The sequence below is a fragment of the Lepisma saccharinum genome, chromosome 3, assembly GCF_977018435.1.
Source record: "Lepisma saccharinum chromosome 3, izLepSacc3.1, whole genome shotgun sequence".
Lineage (NCBI taxonomy): Eukaryota > Metazoa > Arthropoda > Insecta > Zygentoma > Lepismatidae > Lepisma > Lepisma saccharinum.
Window position 1 is genome coordinate 135,514,405 of NC_139231.1, and position 17,079 is coordinate 135,531,483.

Sequence of the window (17,079 nt, forward strand, 5' to 3'; positions counted from 1 at the left end):
TGGACTTAAAACAACAAATCAACCAATCGTGCAACATAAAAATCCTTGGCGGGCTGTACGTGGCTCGCAGGTGATACTTTGGGCAACTGTGTTGTAAAACTCCCCCAGATAATATCATTTACTTAAGTATGCCCCAGTCTGTTTTATTTCTCCATAATGAACCATCTGTCCCCAGATTGGAACAAGCATCCCCACCTAGCAGTTTCAACCAGGGTTGTTAAAGATCCAGGAATTTTAAATAAATTCAATTCCGGTCCAAGAGAGAAAATCAGCAAAGGTAAATGGGTTCTGGACCGTAAAGAATCTTTTTATCTGCAAAGTATTTCAATTCGGTCCAGGAACCTTTTTTTCCGGATGAATGTAAATACTGTCCAGGAACGGGTTTTCAATGAAACAATACGCAACTTTGACCGAATTTAAATTGTGCGAGAAATAAGGTTGCGGTTCTGTTGCAGAACCCAATACAACACATTGGAATTTATGGGTTCCTGAACCTTGAACAAACCCTGATTTCAACTTGGAGCACTGTTTTGGTCCAAGTACTGACGATTGATGCATATAAACAGCCAGGAATCATCATTCTGTGTAAAGTTTTATACATAGCGCGCGCGCACACACACACACGCGCACACAAATAAAGGATGTAGTAAAGGCGAAATTGAAAAATGACCGCCAAAATACGATTCACACATTGCAGATGGGCATGTATGTAAGATTTTGTAAATGAATACACTTTACAACTACGCTGGGATTACCTATCCTCGGTTCTCTTGCCTGGGGACCTTTTCATGCATAGGATGTGTGTTGTACGTGACGTTCTCTCCTCACCTGTGCTGTACCATATGGTGCCTGCAACCACAATAGGCATTTTACGAGATGGTTATGCCTTCCTCTTGCACGATGCGCGCAGAGTTCTGAATTTATTTTGTGTATTCACATGTTTGTCATCTTCGAAGATAACTGCATTTTTCCTGTGGTTGGCCACAAATTTCCTGCAACAACGTAGTTTGGAGTTGAAATGATTGAAAATAGGGGACAATTTTAGGTTATCCTAGTCCGGCGAATAATGAGCAGAGACCACATTCCAGTCCGTGATTGCACATGTGTATGTTCCACAAATAAAAGTGCTGTATGAAGTATGAAAGAACATGAGGTTGAGCAGGCGTCGTGCTTTTCTTTTTCTTTTTTGTCAATTTATGTGATGTGATGTATCGTGGAAAACATACATCTTCTTTCGTGAACTCAACTCCATGGATGTCTTCAAAAGGGACCGGGAACACTGATCCCTCCGATAGTTCTACGTGCCCACCAAATTATTTATTTAAAAATTGTGCATTTAGACCACCCTCAAACACTACACCTTACTTTTGCAATGACTAGGCACATATCGTGATTGAAAAGAAAAGTACACAATTTGAAATCCAACCTATCGCGGCACTGGTCGGCGAGTCGTAATCCAAGTGAACACCCTACGCTGTGCACTATTTTTATGTAACACCTACTACGTGTATGCGAACTATCGCTGTTAAACCAGAACAGTCATAATTCGCGATGCGTGCCAATGTCACAAAGCGTACTGCACGCATTTTCCAAGCCGTCCAAGGTCGGTGAACCACATTACTTGGGAAATTATTCCAAACGATAGGAACTGGACAAGGTGTCATCGCACACTTTAAATATTAGATTTAAATATTATAGCCATTCGCTTGAGGCGGTTCAGTGCCTTTGTGTAACCATACATTATTTCATTGTTATCTATGTAGTGGTCTCCGGAAAGTAGAAGTTTTCAAAACAGGTATATTCGTTGAGGATGTCAGTAGCCACGATCAAGTATGTCGTGTATGTTTCCGGCAAAAAATGAAAACTTATTGCTGCGCCAGAGTGCAAGGGGAGATAAACCCTATGCACTGGATAAAATCGTCACACATCGTTTAACTGGAATAAACAGTGTTGCTAAACGGGGTTATTAAAAAAGAGCTAAATCGCACCGAGAATGAAGCTAAAACCACTTCCAAGGAGTTGGCAAAGGTAGAGTACATATCCTAGGGTTGATTATGGTGCGGATCATTGGTTCGAATCGAATACCAAACACAACTGTGTGAACATTGGACGAGCTAGCGAGTTTTTAGCAAACGTCCAACGATTTAGATATTTTAAACTCGATTAGATTGAGTAACACAGACAATAAATTGCTGTTTTTAAATATGTCTGTTAAGTGTGGATAATGTTTGAATGGATTATATTCACCATTGCACGAAATCACGGTCTGCCGTCATATTTCGGGAAAAAACAAATTAGTTCCTGCATTGAAAACATGCCCGGTAAGCATTGTGCGTATAATCTTTGCCGACGTGATTCAAGGTATGGTTATCACGATCATGTAAGTAATATGCACGTGTAAAATATAGCAAATGTCTCGCTCCAAGAAGGCTTCTCGTAAGCTTTCCTTAACACGTGCGAATTAGTTTGCCCGACTTTATTTTGTTTCTTCCCAAAGCGCACTACGTGATGACGTCAAGGCCGTGTCCGGATTGGCAAGCGCTCCGTCCCGTTCTCTCCCGTTGCTCTCGCGTGCCTTCGAAGTCACGTCCAAGTCGTCCGAATCTACATGTCCCCTTGTAGTACGGTTGTCACTTTTTCCGCCAGGTGTCAGCCCGAACTTCACCCACCGCGCTCTGGGGTGCAGGCGCATCGCACGGAAGCAGAAGGCAGACGCCAAACAAACATGACAATGATTTCCACCTATTTACTACTCATATTAAAAATGTAACACGCTATTTCATCATTTACAATTTTTCTACATTCAGTATTATCGATAAAATGTTAAAGTATAACTGAGTTTTACATCTTCTAATCAGTAAATGTTGTCTGTACAAAGTGCAACTTAGAATATGGCTGCCAAGCGCAGCGTCACAGCGAGTTAAAGCGTGCATCTGTCGCTTCTCTCTGCTCTCCCCTCAGACTCCACGTCTGCCGCGAATTCGGATAACGGAGGTTGGCTGATTCCCCGGATGGAACGGGGACCGATTCGGACGCGGCCCAAGTTGAAAAGTTGTTTACGTACGAAAATTTAAGTTCAGACATCTTGGAGATAGGTCTGTAAGTTATGTATTAAATCGTTCTTACTGTGTATTCTCGGGATGATCATTATTTCCCGAAGAACCTGCGTGTACCTCTGCCCACATAATGACCAGGCTATTTGAAAAACAATAACATTTTTAATAAGTTGCTTATAATCTGAATCTATAGCGTTTATAACGTGTTTTGTACTATTCCATTCCCTTTTCTAATATTCCTATCAGTATCTGAGCATAGAATAAAATATGCATGCCCGTTTTTTCGCCGTATCAGTTTGTTGGTTTCGGTGCTCCTAGTTGTTTTTCAATCTCCTGTAGTATTTCGTGCAGAATAAGCAACCATTCGTAAGGCACTTGGATCTTGACTTAGGACTTTACAAGCTCCTAGCTAGTGGTTTTAAATAATTCTCTCCTGTGGATTTTTTTTTTGTGCCAGATAGAGCTTTCTATATTCTCTTGAAACCATGGAGTTTTTTAATAATTTTTTTTAGCAAAGTCATTACACATCTAAGTTGTGTTGCAAGCAATAAAACAAATAACTTATTACTTTGCTCCTCAGGTCCTCTAACGTGAAAATAAATAATCCTGGAATTTTGGGGGCCAGTGCCCCCCCTTGCCCCCGCCAAGTTACGCATATGTTGTTGTGGTTTTCTATTAGTTATTTTATCCTATCCCCATGTGTAAATCGATATGATCAGGATGAATGAAGCCTTGACGCATAATTTAGTGGTTAGCAACAGCAACATCATAGTATGATCTGAAATAGGCTCTTTTCCAATGGAGGGGGGGGGGCTAAAACAGTCATCTATCCGAGCAGAAGATTGCAGCTGTTAAACCATTTCAAAAAGTATTGTTTTGGAATTGTGTTAACTATTCAAGAATAAATTGGTTATTGACTGCGGGACATCAGTTGATGTCAAATACACGTTTTTTGTGCATCAAAACCTACTTATATTTTGAACTAGAATAAACAAATTAGTCCATAAATATATATATATATATTATTACAACATAAGTGTCTACGCCCTTTTTAATATGCCACTATTTTTAAACTAGCGACCTGTCATCTTCAACCCTTTGTTAATTAAGCACCAGAATAATTCAGAAATTTGATTGTCACACTAACTAGCTAGTGTTAGGTTTTCAATTTGTTCAAATAAGTTGATGCTCTATATGTTCTTCACATTATTTATGTTGAAAAGATCTACATGACTGAGGTAGAGTACATTTGGCAGTTCATTTCTCCTTTTACAATCCCCTGAAGGAAAAGCTCCCAATTCAAATGCCTGTGTTGTTGCATCTGTCCTGCTGACACTGGTAGCAAGAAACTGGTTTGTGATTGCCAATTGGAGCAATGGGGTTTTATTGAATGGTTGATAAAATGTAAAAGATACACCTGCCTTCCATAAATGGAGTGATCACTTTACTAAAAGAACTGCATATTCGACTGCATGCAGCTGTCGATCAAGAATGGATTGTCTGAAGTTCAAGGGAATCACAAATGCAGCTTATTTGCTGGGATGATTCCTTGACTGACGTTTTTGTTATAAGTCCACTTTATGCTCAGATAGGCTAATTGGGAAGGGGTCCCGGGTTCGATACCCGGTGGAGGCACAAGTGGTTCGGATCCCACTTTAAACTGTAGGTCCAGTCCCGATTAGCCTTACTGTGCATAAAGTGGACTTAAAACACCAACTCAAACCAAATAGGCTAATTGGGACTGGACCTACAGTTTAAAATGGGATCCAAACCACTGTGCAATGTCCTATGTTCACACTGGGATGATTCATAAGGTTTTGGGCCATTGCTATGAAGGCTGCTTCGTACTATTTTGTGATTCATTCCAGGACCATGCGTGTTAAGTTATTTTCGACCTTTGTGTGTGTGCTACTTGTGCTTGTCTATCCTTTTGTATATTGGTATTTTTAAAAAAAAAAAACATTCAGTGGACCCAAGCATAAATCCTCCTTCCATGTATCATGATATTCATGCAAGCCAACAATGCATTTTACTTATTTTTTAAAAAGAGAGCTGTTATTTACTGATTTCAACAAGCAATCTACCATACATCACAGTAACAAATATAATAATAGGCCTAAAAATAATTATAATTTAGAGGGAAATTTTATTGCATGAAATTAAATATGTAAATATTTGATACTATTTTTTTTTATGTGATGACAAATATGTAATGATACATTTTCTTTCTCTTTATAGGATTCTGAACTCATAGAGTTGCGACAGACAATAGACCTCCTGCGGAAACAGAGTGTAGAGGCGGGCCTCACGACTGCACATCTGCAAAGTATGTCTTCAGCTCCATGTTCGACCCCTGGACCCAGCCCCACACCCCCTCTCCTTGCTCGCAGACACACAATTAACACTAGTAAAGATTTTGCTAGTGTAGCCCTAACTGGTGAGGAATATTTAACACTTAATCCAAGCAGAGAGGATATGCCTGTAGCTCTCCGTAAAGAAAAAAAAAAAGATAATCTCTTGCCTTTTTGCTTGAATGCATGAAGGTTGAGGCCATCCTTTTGTATCTTTCGCTGATGCCTGGAACAGTTATCTGTAGATGTAGTGTGCAAGTCATTCATTTCCAGTGAGGGCTCCACTTTATTTTACACTTCCGGTGTATTAGTTGTATTGTATTAACAGGACAGTCACATTTAATGATGTAGGGAACAAAACAGTATGTATGGAAGCATGATTAGTAACTTAATACAGATTAGCTGCATCCTTATTCCTAATAGATTTTTCTATTACTTCCTGTTCCATAGTGTTTGTTATAGTTTCATGAGAATGGAAACATAGACCTTTGAACACATTTCCATAACTTTTATATTAACACAATAAATCCACTTTACAAGTACTCAACCTCTTACACTGCTTTTCCAGACTCTTTCGTTACACAATTATTTTAAATTTTTTTGCAACTCATGGGGAGAATTTTAATTTGTTAAAGCTCTATAAATCATTAACAAATGTCTCTGTTTTTAACTTTTATTTTATCAGTATTTAAAGTCAAAAAGCATGATACAAAGTTAAACATGTATATGCTACAGATTACGTAACAAATCCATTCCAATAATAAAGTGTATTTATATAGAAGAAACACCATAGTTGTATTGGCTATTAATGTATTTTAAACTTAATTTTTTTGTATATCTTGTCGGAGGAAAAATTACCTCGTAGTTTAGTATGTGGACAGCAGATAATGTACACATCAGTACGTCAGAATAAATAGAAAAGGAGTACAGTTAGGTTTACAGAACAATCATGCAATATAAGAGAACTCTCAGATTTTGTAGGATTTCTTCTATTTTTCTTACCAGCATATACTTGCCAATTTCTTGTTTGTTGACTGTTGTCTCTCCTATTGAAAACTCTACGTTATCATTTATTCTTCTTTAGCAGATTTCATATTTTATTTGGCTCTGACAGCTTGTGATGTATTCATATATCTTATTTAGCAGACAAGAAACTCTTTAATTTCCACTTTCAATTAAATGTGCGTTTCAAGCTTGGTGCCAAATTTTTGTTGATGTTTTGATTTTAAAAATGTCATGTCTATATTATATGCTCAAATACGGACATTCATTTTCTATGTATGTAAAACAAATCTCTGCATTTGGTTGTCATTAAGTAACTGAAGTTATTAGTTCAATTTTATTGCGTTCAGTGGGGAAAAAAAAGTATTTAAGCATGATGTTATTGGTTCCTGCTTTTGTTAAAGAAGCAGATGTAATATGTAATAGATGTTGTAATTGTAGTAGAGTACTTGGTCACTTCCACCAATAGAACAATGGAATTTATTAAGCAATTGTAAATCCAGTCAATAATGTACTAATTATACTGCAACAAGGTTTAAATAATTTATTGTTCACAGACCGAGAGGAATTCCGTTTGAAGAATTAATTTCTGTTTTTCGAGTATGTAATGATATTCCAAGTATTCTCCATGTGTCTGACTATTTTTGAAAAGAATCTTACTTATATTTTTAAATGAATGTTAACATATCAAATTCATGATATTAATTAAATTTCTGAAGAAATTGCAAATTGATGCAACACAGCCACACAGTTTATTGCATATTATATTGCTGTGCATGCCCCAATGGTGGCCAAGCATATTGAGTGGTCACCTCATGATCTTTACATCTTTGCACTGTATGTCTGGTTTAAGCCATGGACTTACAGTGGGCAAACAACAGTTACACTTCAAGCAGGGCGATGCTTTATTTGTAATTATTTGAAAGGGGAAGAACATTTATTTTACCTTCCACATAACAGTTGGGCTGAAAAGTTCGTAGGCTAACATAGTAAAAAATATTTTTTTGACAAAATTCGATTTTATTATTCAATATAGTTGCCTTCGAGGGCGATACAACGATTATAGCGGTCATACAATTTTTCGATGCCATTTTTATAGTACGATTTCTCTTTAGCCTCAAAATAGGCCTCAGTTTCGGCGATTACCTCTTCATCAGTGCTAAATTTCTTTCCAGCGAGCATTCTTTTAAGGTCTGCAAACAGGAAAAAGTCACTGGGGGCCAGATCTGGAGAATGTGGTGGATGGGGAAGCAATTCGTAGTCTAATTCATATAATTTTGCCATCGTTTTCATTGATTTGTGACACGGTGCATTGTCTTGATGAAACAGCACTTTTTTCTTCTTCAAATGGGGCCGTTTTTTCGTGATTTCATCTTTTAAACGCTCCAACAACGCTATGTAATAATCTCAGCTATCTCGATCAACTTCACTTTACGATCATTTAAAATTATTTTGTAGACTTTTTTGATGTTTTCATCGGTAACAGCCTCTTTGGGGCGTCCACTGCGTGCATCGTCTTCGATGCTCATTTCGCCTCGTTTAAATTTAGCAAACCACTTCTCAACGGTTGATTTTCCTGGTGCAGAGTCCGAATAATGTTTATCAAGCCAAGCCTTGGCTTCAACAGTATTTTTTTTTCGCCAAAAATCAATGCTTTATTAACACACGAATTTCTTTTTTATCCATTTTTTCACAATAACAAAAGCTGCTTCACTCACAATGCTATATCTCACGAACTAATTATCCGGCAGCTGTGAAATTTATACACGTATCTTTTGAAGGGGCCGACTAAGTAAAAATCACATGGATTTAATTCTAGTAACGCCATCTATGAGTCAGCCTACGAACTTTTCAGCCCAACTGTTAAAAGGCACAGAATGAAAAATTTCACCACTCATTTTCTTGGTAGGGGGAATGCCTCCTTGCCCCCCACTAGATACGCCAGGGTTCGAGCCATTGGCATTTCCTTGTCACAATCAGTCATCTTCGTGAGTGCAATTAGCCAGAAGTGGCAGTAAAGGAATGCAAAGAAAATTTTAAAATTAACTGTTACGTAACCTATCACGTCTACTTTGATTTTTCCCAATGCAACAAAAGCATATCATTTTTGAGCTATTTCAACCTTTGGAATGTTACTACATTTTTAATGTCAGTTTAATTTTATTATTAAATAAAATCATTAATGAATTTGAATGAAAGGAGAGGAAGGAGTTAATTTATTTAAGAATAGTTTGTGTGGTAATCGCAGATCATTATCAAATTCTAATAAAACTCAATTGTGCATGGATTAAATCATATAATTAATATCTGCATCTGTAGTAGTTTTATTTTTTGAGTAGTGTAGGTAGCACTATTATTTTGCAAAATGTCCCATAGCAACTGTAGCAAGAAATTTGAAAGCTTGTAGAAATTGTTGCTAACTTCACAAGGAGTGGTACAGTGTGAAATCTAAAATAAAATAAAAATTCCAGCAATGGGATATCATCATATATAGAGAGAAGGAAAACATTAAAGAAACACACGAAAAAGTGTTATACATAAATTCAATCAAATCAGAAGGCCGTAGCTTCATTCACATTGTACCATTCTTCTCACTAGCTGCTGGAGGAACCAACATGTCACGTCAATTATCTACAGATTCCGTGTCCAGTATCAACTCCTTATCATCGGCCTGCAGTGGAGCATCACACCTTTCCCACCAGTCGAGCCAGGCACATCCCCCGGATAGTCCAGGTTCAAAGAAGAAGAAAAAGAAAGGATGGGTAAGAGTATTTTATTATTATTTGGTTCTCTAGAGTAGAAGTCATCATAATGGTACATGAAGATTGTGGAATTAGTATTGTCGTGTAAGAACCAGAGGAACATAACTCCCAAAAATGCAGTTTTATATTTATATAAACTTCTCTGGGAGCTCTCCACTTCTAATCCATAGCAGTAAGGTGTAGTCACATCTCCAATTTACTGACACTCTTTTTAAGTATCAGCCATATTCCTAAGGATACATTATTTCCTCTCTTCTGTAAATTTTATAAATTGGAGTTACGTCCTTACTATTCACATACGACCTTTTCCCATCATGCTTTGATCTAAAAGAAATTACAGGCTCAGGTAATATGTATTCTGATATATGTATACATATATGAATACATTTTGGGTTAAATAAAAAGCAAAGAAGTAGAAAGGAAACGCTCACCAGACAGTAGAAATAGTCAAATTTTCGCAGACACGAGCTGCATCATCAGCTGAAGAAGAAAAGACTGAACAGGAAGTTAGAGACCTGCAGAGTTGCCAGGTCTTGATCAAAGAAGTAGAAGTATGGAAAAAAACCACTGTTCTGTCACCAGGCTCATTGAAAACTGTGTGTGGTGGGATGAGGTGGGGGCAGGGGAAGATGGGTTGGGGTGGGGGTCAGGATGTGGTGGGGAAGTTACTGGGAGGCCTTTTTCAGGCCAGGCTGTGTGGTTGCACTCATGGCTGATGTGTAGGCCCTCTCCCCATCTTTTGCGAACTGAGGAGTTGGCTGAGTGGGGTAAGAGATGGATGATTGCTACCCGGAAGCAGTCATTGAAAGAGATATTGTGGTGGTTGGTATGGACGGCAACAGTGAAGTCCAGGTTGTGGGTGGAGGAGGGGTGGTTATCCATTCTGAGGTGAGGGCAGTTGATGTTTCCCTCAGGTAAAAGTCAACACAGATGTTGCAGATGAAGATGTAAATCAGGTTTGAGGTGTGGCAGGTTCCTTTGGGGTGAAGGGTGAATTCGCCAGTGGCTATGTGCATGTGGAGGGTGCGAGAGGTGATGAAAATGGGGCATGTTTTGCACCTGGGACGGTTGCATTTGTAGGCAGAGGGATGTTGGTTGTTTGTGGAAGGAGTGTTGTGGCCCACGATGTTTTGGAGGTTGCGGGGGCATTTGAAAACCACTCTGGGATTGTCAAGAAAGATGTTTCAGGATCACTGTGGAGAATGAGAAGAGAGCATAGTGTGTGCCTGATTTTGTTGAGGTGGGGGTGATGAGTGCAGGCAGGCAGGTTGGTTGGTGGTGTTGTGTGGGGCAGTTCGGGATATATGTTTGGTGATCAGGATGGAGGGATATCCACAGTTGACCAGGGCTTGGTGTAAGTTGAGGTTATAATTTTGATGGGAGGTGGGTGAAGTGTTAAGGTGCTCTCCCCTGAGGGCCAGGGAGAATGGAATGGCTTTCTTGGTGTGGAACGGGCGGGAGTTGGAGAAGTGTAGGTATTGCATGTGGTTGGTGGGTTTTATAATGTATAGAGGTTTTCATATGTCCTCCTTCTATGTGCATGTCAAGGAAGGTGATCTGGTTGGGGGAGTGGGTCCTTCCTTGATGTGCATGTCCATAGCCAGGAAGGTTGGGGGAGTGGGTCCACGTGAACTTTATGGAAGGGAAGTGGTTGAGTCCAGGAAAGCTGATAGGGAAGGTTCTCCATGTGTCCAGAGAATGAAGATGTCGTTGATGAAGCGGAGCAGAGGACGGGTTGGGTCTCCAAGAACTCTTTTTCAAGTTTGCCCATGAAAAGGTTTGTAGAGGATGAGGCCATTCTGGTACCCATGGCTGTTCATAGGATCTGTAAATGTTGGTTTTCGAAGGTGAAATTGTTATATATGAGGACAAGGTGGGTCAGGAATTTGGTGTTGGGGTTGTGAAGTTTGGTTCTGCTATTGAGGTAGAATTCCATGGAGCGGAGGCCGTGGGAGTGAGGTATGTTGGTGTAAAGGGAAGTGACATCGATGGGAGCAAGGATGGTATTTGGAGGCAGTGGTGGAAGCGTGCTTATTTTCTGGAAGAAGGGTTGGTGTCATGGAGGTAGGAGGGGCAGAGCTTTCACCTTCTTCTTCGGTTTCCACCCAGCTTTTCCCTCGACTCACTCTCTCTATCCGGAGGGGAAGAGAAAGAGCTTCTTTTTCTTTCCTTAAGATTTTGGGGGGGGGATCATCCTTTTTCCCCATTAAGGGCAGGTGGGTGGGTGCCTCCCCCTTCCCCCTCCCTTTTATTTTTCTTCTTCATCCTTTCTCTTTCCACTCCCTCTCTCTTTCTCTGGGGGAGAGGTAGAGAGAGAGGGAATGGAAAATCTCTCTCGCTCCCCTCAAGAAAGAGAAAGAAGCCCCCCCCCTTCGAAAGAAAAGATAGAGAGAGATAGGGAGAAGATTTCTTCTTTCCTTCTCTCTCTCTCTCTCTAGGGAGGGCGAGCTCACAAGAGGCTGGAGGTGGAAGTCAACAAGGGCTGAGATTCTTTCGGTAGGAGAGTTGTAGCTGGACACAATGGGTCTGTGAATTTTGGGCAGTAAGTAGGTGGGGGTGCGGGTGTTGTCTGTCCCCACCCCGCCACTCACAATTTTCGATGACCCTGGTGACAGAACAGTGTTTTTTTTTTGTATTTCTACTCCTTCGATCAAGACCTGGCATCTCTGCAGGTCTCTTAACTTCCGGTTCAATCTTTCTTCTTCAACTGACAATGCATCTTGCGTCTGCGAAAATTTCACTTATTTCTACTGTCTGGTGAGTGTTTCCTTTCTCCTTCTTTGCTATTTATTTAGCCCTTTTGGCCCTCCTTTCTTTTATACATTTATAGTTGTTTATACACAAATTGTTGGTTGTCCTTTTTTCTTTTGAAAAATTGTCATCTTGAACTGTTGCACTCTGTGGATGATTTATTATAACATCACATTTATTGTCTAAATGTTGTGATTGATCCAATTCTAGATAATTATCCATTGTAATAGATTAGCAATTTGTCAAAACGTTATAAAATTTTCCTAGGTTTTTTTTTCCACTTTGATCCATGAAAAGTATAAAATTAATTTTGTGTGTGTGTGTGTTTTAACTTTTTTGCTTTGTTGTTGCTAATGTAGCATTATTATCTATTGCAGTTGCGAAGTTCCTTCAGTAAAGCATTTTCGCGTTCAAAGAAAAACAAGAATGGTTCAGTTTCGGATGTTGAAGATGCAAGAGGACTTAACTCGGATGTCTCAGCTCCATCTTCACCCCTTCTTAACACTCCTCATCAGATGAATGGTGGACAGGGAATCAAAATCAGCCAGTCTTCCTCTGCGTAAGTGTGTTATGTATTCCCTGACCCTTAAGGTCTAATTTCCAAGTAGATAATCATTCTTTTGAGAACAGAATGTACATAAAGTTGTGAAAAGTAGCTAGCTATATTCATAATTGAAGTAATTGTTAAACAATTAACTAGGTCAGGGATGTCCACATTGTTTCTATGCAGTCAGTTGGTTGATGACCTCATTGCATGACCCATAGTTTGTGTGACTGGTCTAGATGCAGACAATTTTAGTCATGAACATGAACGCAATTTTGTATTACTTCCCTTCCCTTGATATGATGACATTTGGTAATATGTTCTCTGAGGTAAGATAAATTTGAACCTTGACAAACAAGTGTTACATATTTGTTCATAAACTTTAACCGTGACAAAACATGAGTGGCCTGGGAATTATTAACTTTTAGATCAAAATGTCGTATTTAGCCCTGTCTTTTCATGTTAGTATAAACCTTAGAGAGATGATATAGTTCTAATTAGCATAGTACTAAATAAACCGCACCACATAGAAAAGAAATAATTACTATTCCCTGTAGTTTAAGTTAGTATTTTTTTATTCTTTCCTTTACAGTATTTATGATAAGGAGTCTGGAGAAGAAGGACCTGAAGTTGTAGAAGATCTGAAGAAGCAGTTAAGGGAAAAGGATCTAGTGTTGACGGACATTAGGCTAGAAGCATTGAGTTCTGCTCATCAGTTAGAATCTTTGAAGGACACTGTAATAAAAATGAGGGTAAGGTGCAATACATATCCTTGTTAATGTAGAAATTTCAGCAAAAAATGCAGACTCAACCAGGACTTGAACCCAGATCTCTGGCATGCCATGCAGTTGCTCTACCAACTGAACTACCAAGCCAGTCCTGGTTTTGCCTGATTTTTCGCTTCTGTTGAATTAATGTACAGTGAAACCCCGATTTTACGTTCCTCGATTTTATATTTTCCTGCATTATACAGTCAAGCTTGATGGTCCCAATATAGCAAAATGTTAAGAAATTTTCCTCGATTTTACATTTTCCCACATTTTAAGTTTTCTCAGCTTAGTCCCCTGAGAAATGTATAATCGAGGTTCCACTGTATATCAGTGCTATCTGTTGATGCCCATAGTGAGGAGTCTCTCCCAGTATGGAGCTGTGATATTAATTTGTGCCAAATTATGTTTAACAAGGTAATACCCTTCATAAATATCCTTTTTTGCCAGAGACCTTTAAGACATTTCTTTTGACACCATTAAGCCGTATGGGAAAGAAAAAATATTTAAGTAACTGGAAATAAAAGGGAACTTCTTTACGGCTGTTCAGAGCAAAGAGGGTTGATGATATTTTTTTATTATTCTGTTCAGTTTGGCAAAAGCACAACTAAAATTCGAAATTGTGTTTATTTTTGTAAAGAAGTTTGCAGAGGGGTTCTCTGTATATTTATTGAATTATGTTGAAATTGCACAATTTTTTTAAAAAAAAGGGGGAGGGGATTTAAGACTATTGCAATCTGGGTCTCGAACATACTGTGGTGTTGCTTTATTTAATAACTGAGCACTCTAAACTGCTCTAGATTGACTTAACCTGATTTTCAGTAAAGAGAACGAATAAACGTGCAAGAGAGTAAAATGCTTCCACATGATGTTTCAGACATGAGACTGTTCATCCTCTGGTATATCCAGTGCTTGAAGTGGAGGGGGATCTCTGCAGCTAGGAAAATATAAACAAAGCATCCTTCTCTCTCCCCAGACCCACCCCCAACTGACATATATTTCACTTCAAGCACTCAGGGCATCCCCGATGATGCAGTGGTTGCAACCTCGCCTTGTAATCAAGGAATCCTGGTTTCAATACCTGGTGGAGGCACATAGTGGTTTGGATCCCACTTTAAACTGTAGGTCCAGTCCTGATTAGCCTTACTGTGCATAAAGTGGACTTAAAAACGCCAACTCAACTTCAAGCACAGGTTATATCACCAATAAAAAAATGGAAGAGATACACGCAGGCTCTAAATATGAATTGCACCTGCTTTTGACTTGGGTACCATGGATACTTATATCGAGGTTGTGGAAAACGTTAATCTTTTTTTTGAATTTAGTGAGTACAATATACTTCTTTTTTTTCTTTTTTTTTACATGTGGTATTAGTTTTATTTTAAAACAATGTTTTACATATTTCTTGTTTGTTTCCTTCCAGAATGAAATGATGAACCTGAAGCAGGACAATGAAAGGTTGCAGCGAATAGTGACCAGCAAGTCTCTCACATCATCGCAAAGTTCACTTCCCATCACGGATAGCCTAGAGAGGAGGTTCAGCATGTCTGAAGCTTCAGCGCCCTCTAGTATAGGTAATTTTTCTTTCATGAATTCGTGTAATTGTCCAGAAACAGTTAAACATGTAGTGTGCATATTCAAGTTGGCAGGGCGACATACAAACATGCTAAAACTTTGTATTTACAGTAGGAATGGAATCGATTAATCGGTACTCTATCGGTATCGGCCGATATATTGGAAATAATTTTACTGATCCGATATATTTATAAATATCTTATAATTTAGTGCAATATTTTTCCATTTTGTTATGATTTTTATGGATGTAAACATATAATTTCCATGGCTGACTTTTTAAAAAAGGTAGTGTCTAAATATGCAGTTACCTGGTACCATATGCTTATTAAAGAGGTCAATGAACCATTCAAGTCCTTCAGGAATCATTTAGAATTGTATATCGGATCGGTGAAATATCTGTTGTCGGAATCAGAAAATTTTATATATTGGTACTTTATCAGTATCGGCCAAAATTTCATATCGTCCCATCTCTAATTTATAGTTATTGTTGAAAATTCAAGCGATCAACAATTTGCTAAATCGGAGTAATTACATATGAATGTAAGGCAATGTAATTTTCTGAAATTTCTACAAAGGCATGCATTTTATTGTCATACTAATTCATGATAAAAATATGAATATTTTGAATTTCACTCTTAACATTTCAAATCGATTTCAAGGTGATGCATAAAAAAAATTCAAGTTGCAAGTGATAAGTTCATTAGATCAATACCCAAAACATAATCATCTGCTTCTAACATAGAGAAATTTCGTGAAATGCCATTTGATTATGAATAACAGTTCATATATAGGCATTTTCAGTTTTACTTTTTTTCAGTTTTAAGTAAATTATTAGAAATTTGGGTAATGATTGGAGTCTTCCCATTATTATAGATGTAATCCTTGCAGATCCAGGTGATAAGGATGGGAAGAGAGTCACCGTGTCAGTGCTACTGGGTTCCCATGGGAATTTCGACAAATACATGACCTCTCGGGAAGATAGCAACCAAATTCCAGAGACTTTGATTGCCAACGTCTCTGTGAGTGGGAAGACTAAATGGGACACGCTGGACAGCTTAGTGAGGCGTGTGTTCAAGGTAAGTTAAAACTCAGTTTAAGTACACTGTATGCTCACATCAGTCACCGAGACCTTTTCCTATCTCTCTCCATTGCATGCACCTTGCCTCTCCCAACTCAACAGCCTCTCCATGTTTCTCTTCTTTAACTTTAAAAAAAAAACATGGTTGCAGTTACTCTTTTTGAAGTGTGACTTCTTTAAAGTTACCGTAAATGTACAAAGTACCTACAAGTACTTTTACATTTACTTTATTCTGGATAAGCTGTAACTTGTAAAACCTGTTGCATGCATACACTGCTTTTTCTTATTTTATCAATACCATCTAAGGTTTAAATTAATCTTTATTAACTTGCATATGTTTAAATATGAAATTATAGACTTGAGACACACTTTGAAGTTAATCCTTATACATCAAAAGTTACTTTCCTGTAACAAATAGTTGTATGAATTTTAACATGTCTTATCTTTTTTAGCAAACCACAGTGTTGTTCATTACTGTGGAAATGTGTAGAAAAGTAACTATCAAATTTGTTACTCATTACCTGGAAAAGTAACAGGTATAGATATAGTAAAGTAACTAATTGAATTTACCATTACTGGAAAAAGTTACTGCATTACAAGTAATTGGTGTGATAGTGTCGCCCCCCCCTATCCCTCGTTTCTTTCCGGCCCTCTGGATTACTTCCTACTTAATCCCTCAATCTCTCCTTTCACCTCACCCTGGGTGCCAAGCGAGCAGATTATATTTGCGCCGGAATTACAAAAGGGGGGGGGGGGGGGTTCACATAACAATTTATATTTTTATGTCCCTGGTTCGTTTACACATATACAGCAAGTGAATATAAAACTGTTTAAATGGACAGTACCGTTGTTCTTGAAATCATAACATTCTCGTAGGATATATAGGTTTATTATACGTAGTTATATATATACATATTTTACAGAGCGTTTCCATGAGTGTCTTGCATAGACCAAAATTACCAAATCTCTAAATCAATATACTTGCGCACCTATGGCATAACCATCGGCACTTCCCTTACCACCGAGTTAGCATAACTATCTCGGTGGGCCTATCCTCAGCTTAAATGATATTCCATTCATTACAAATGCGTTTCCTTATGCCTTCACTCCTTTTGGGCATCAATTAATCAAATACGGAAATATCCACATAATCAAAGCTTTTTCTAACAGGGGAATTGGGACAGCAACAGGGG

The 17,079-nt window shown here is 38.4% G+C and overlaps 1 protein-coding gene across 12 annotated transcripts in view; it reads left to right on the plus strand.

Moving 5' to 3' along the window:
• Window positions 1-17,079, plus strand: part of sick (sickie) — a 1,061,378-nt gene that overhangs the window by 1,028,276 nt on the left and 16,023 nt on the right. For 10 of the 12 annotated variants that reach the window (XM_083119471.1, XM_083119472.1, XM_083119464.1 and 7 more), the window contains 6 exons: window positions 5,295-5,493; window positions 9,008-9,171; window positions 12,300-12,481; window positions 13,059-13,218; window positions 14,657-14,807; window positions 15,697-15,884. In XM_083119471.1, coding sequence (XP_082975597.1) covers window positions 5,295-5,493; window positions 9,008-9,171; window positions 12,300-12,481; window positions 13,059-13,218; window positions 14,657-14,807; window positions 15,697-15,884 — 1,044 coding nt within the window. The remainder of the gene's footprint in view (window positions 1-5,294; window positions 5,494-9,007; window positions 9,172-12,299; window positions 12,482-13,058; window positions 13,219-14,656; window positions 14,808-15,696; window positions 15,885-17,079) is intronic. The other 2 variants (XM_083119468.1, XM_083119469.1) reach the window with 2 other exon arrangements.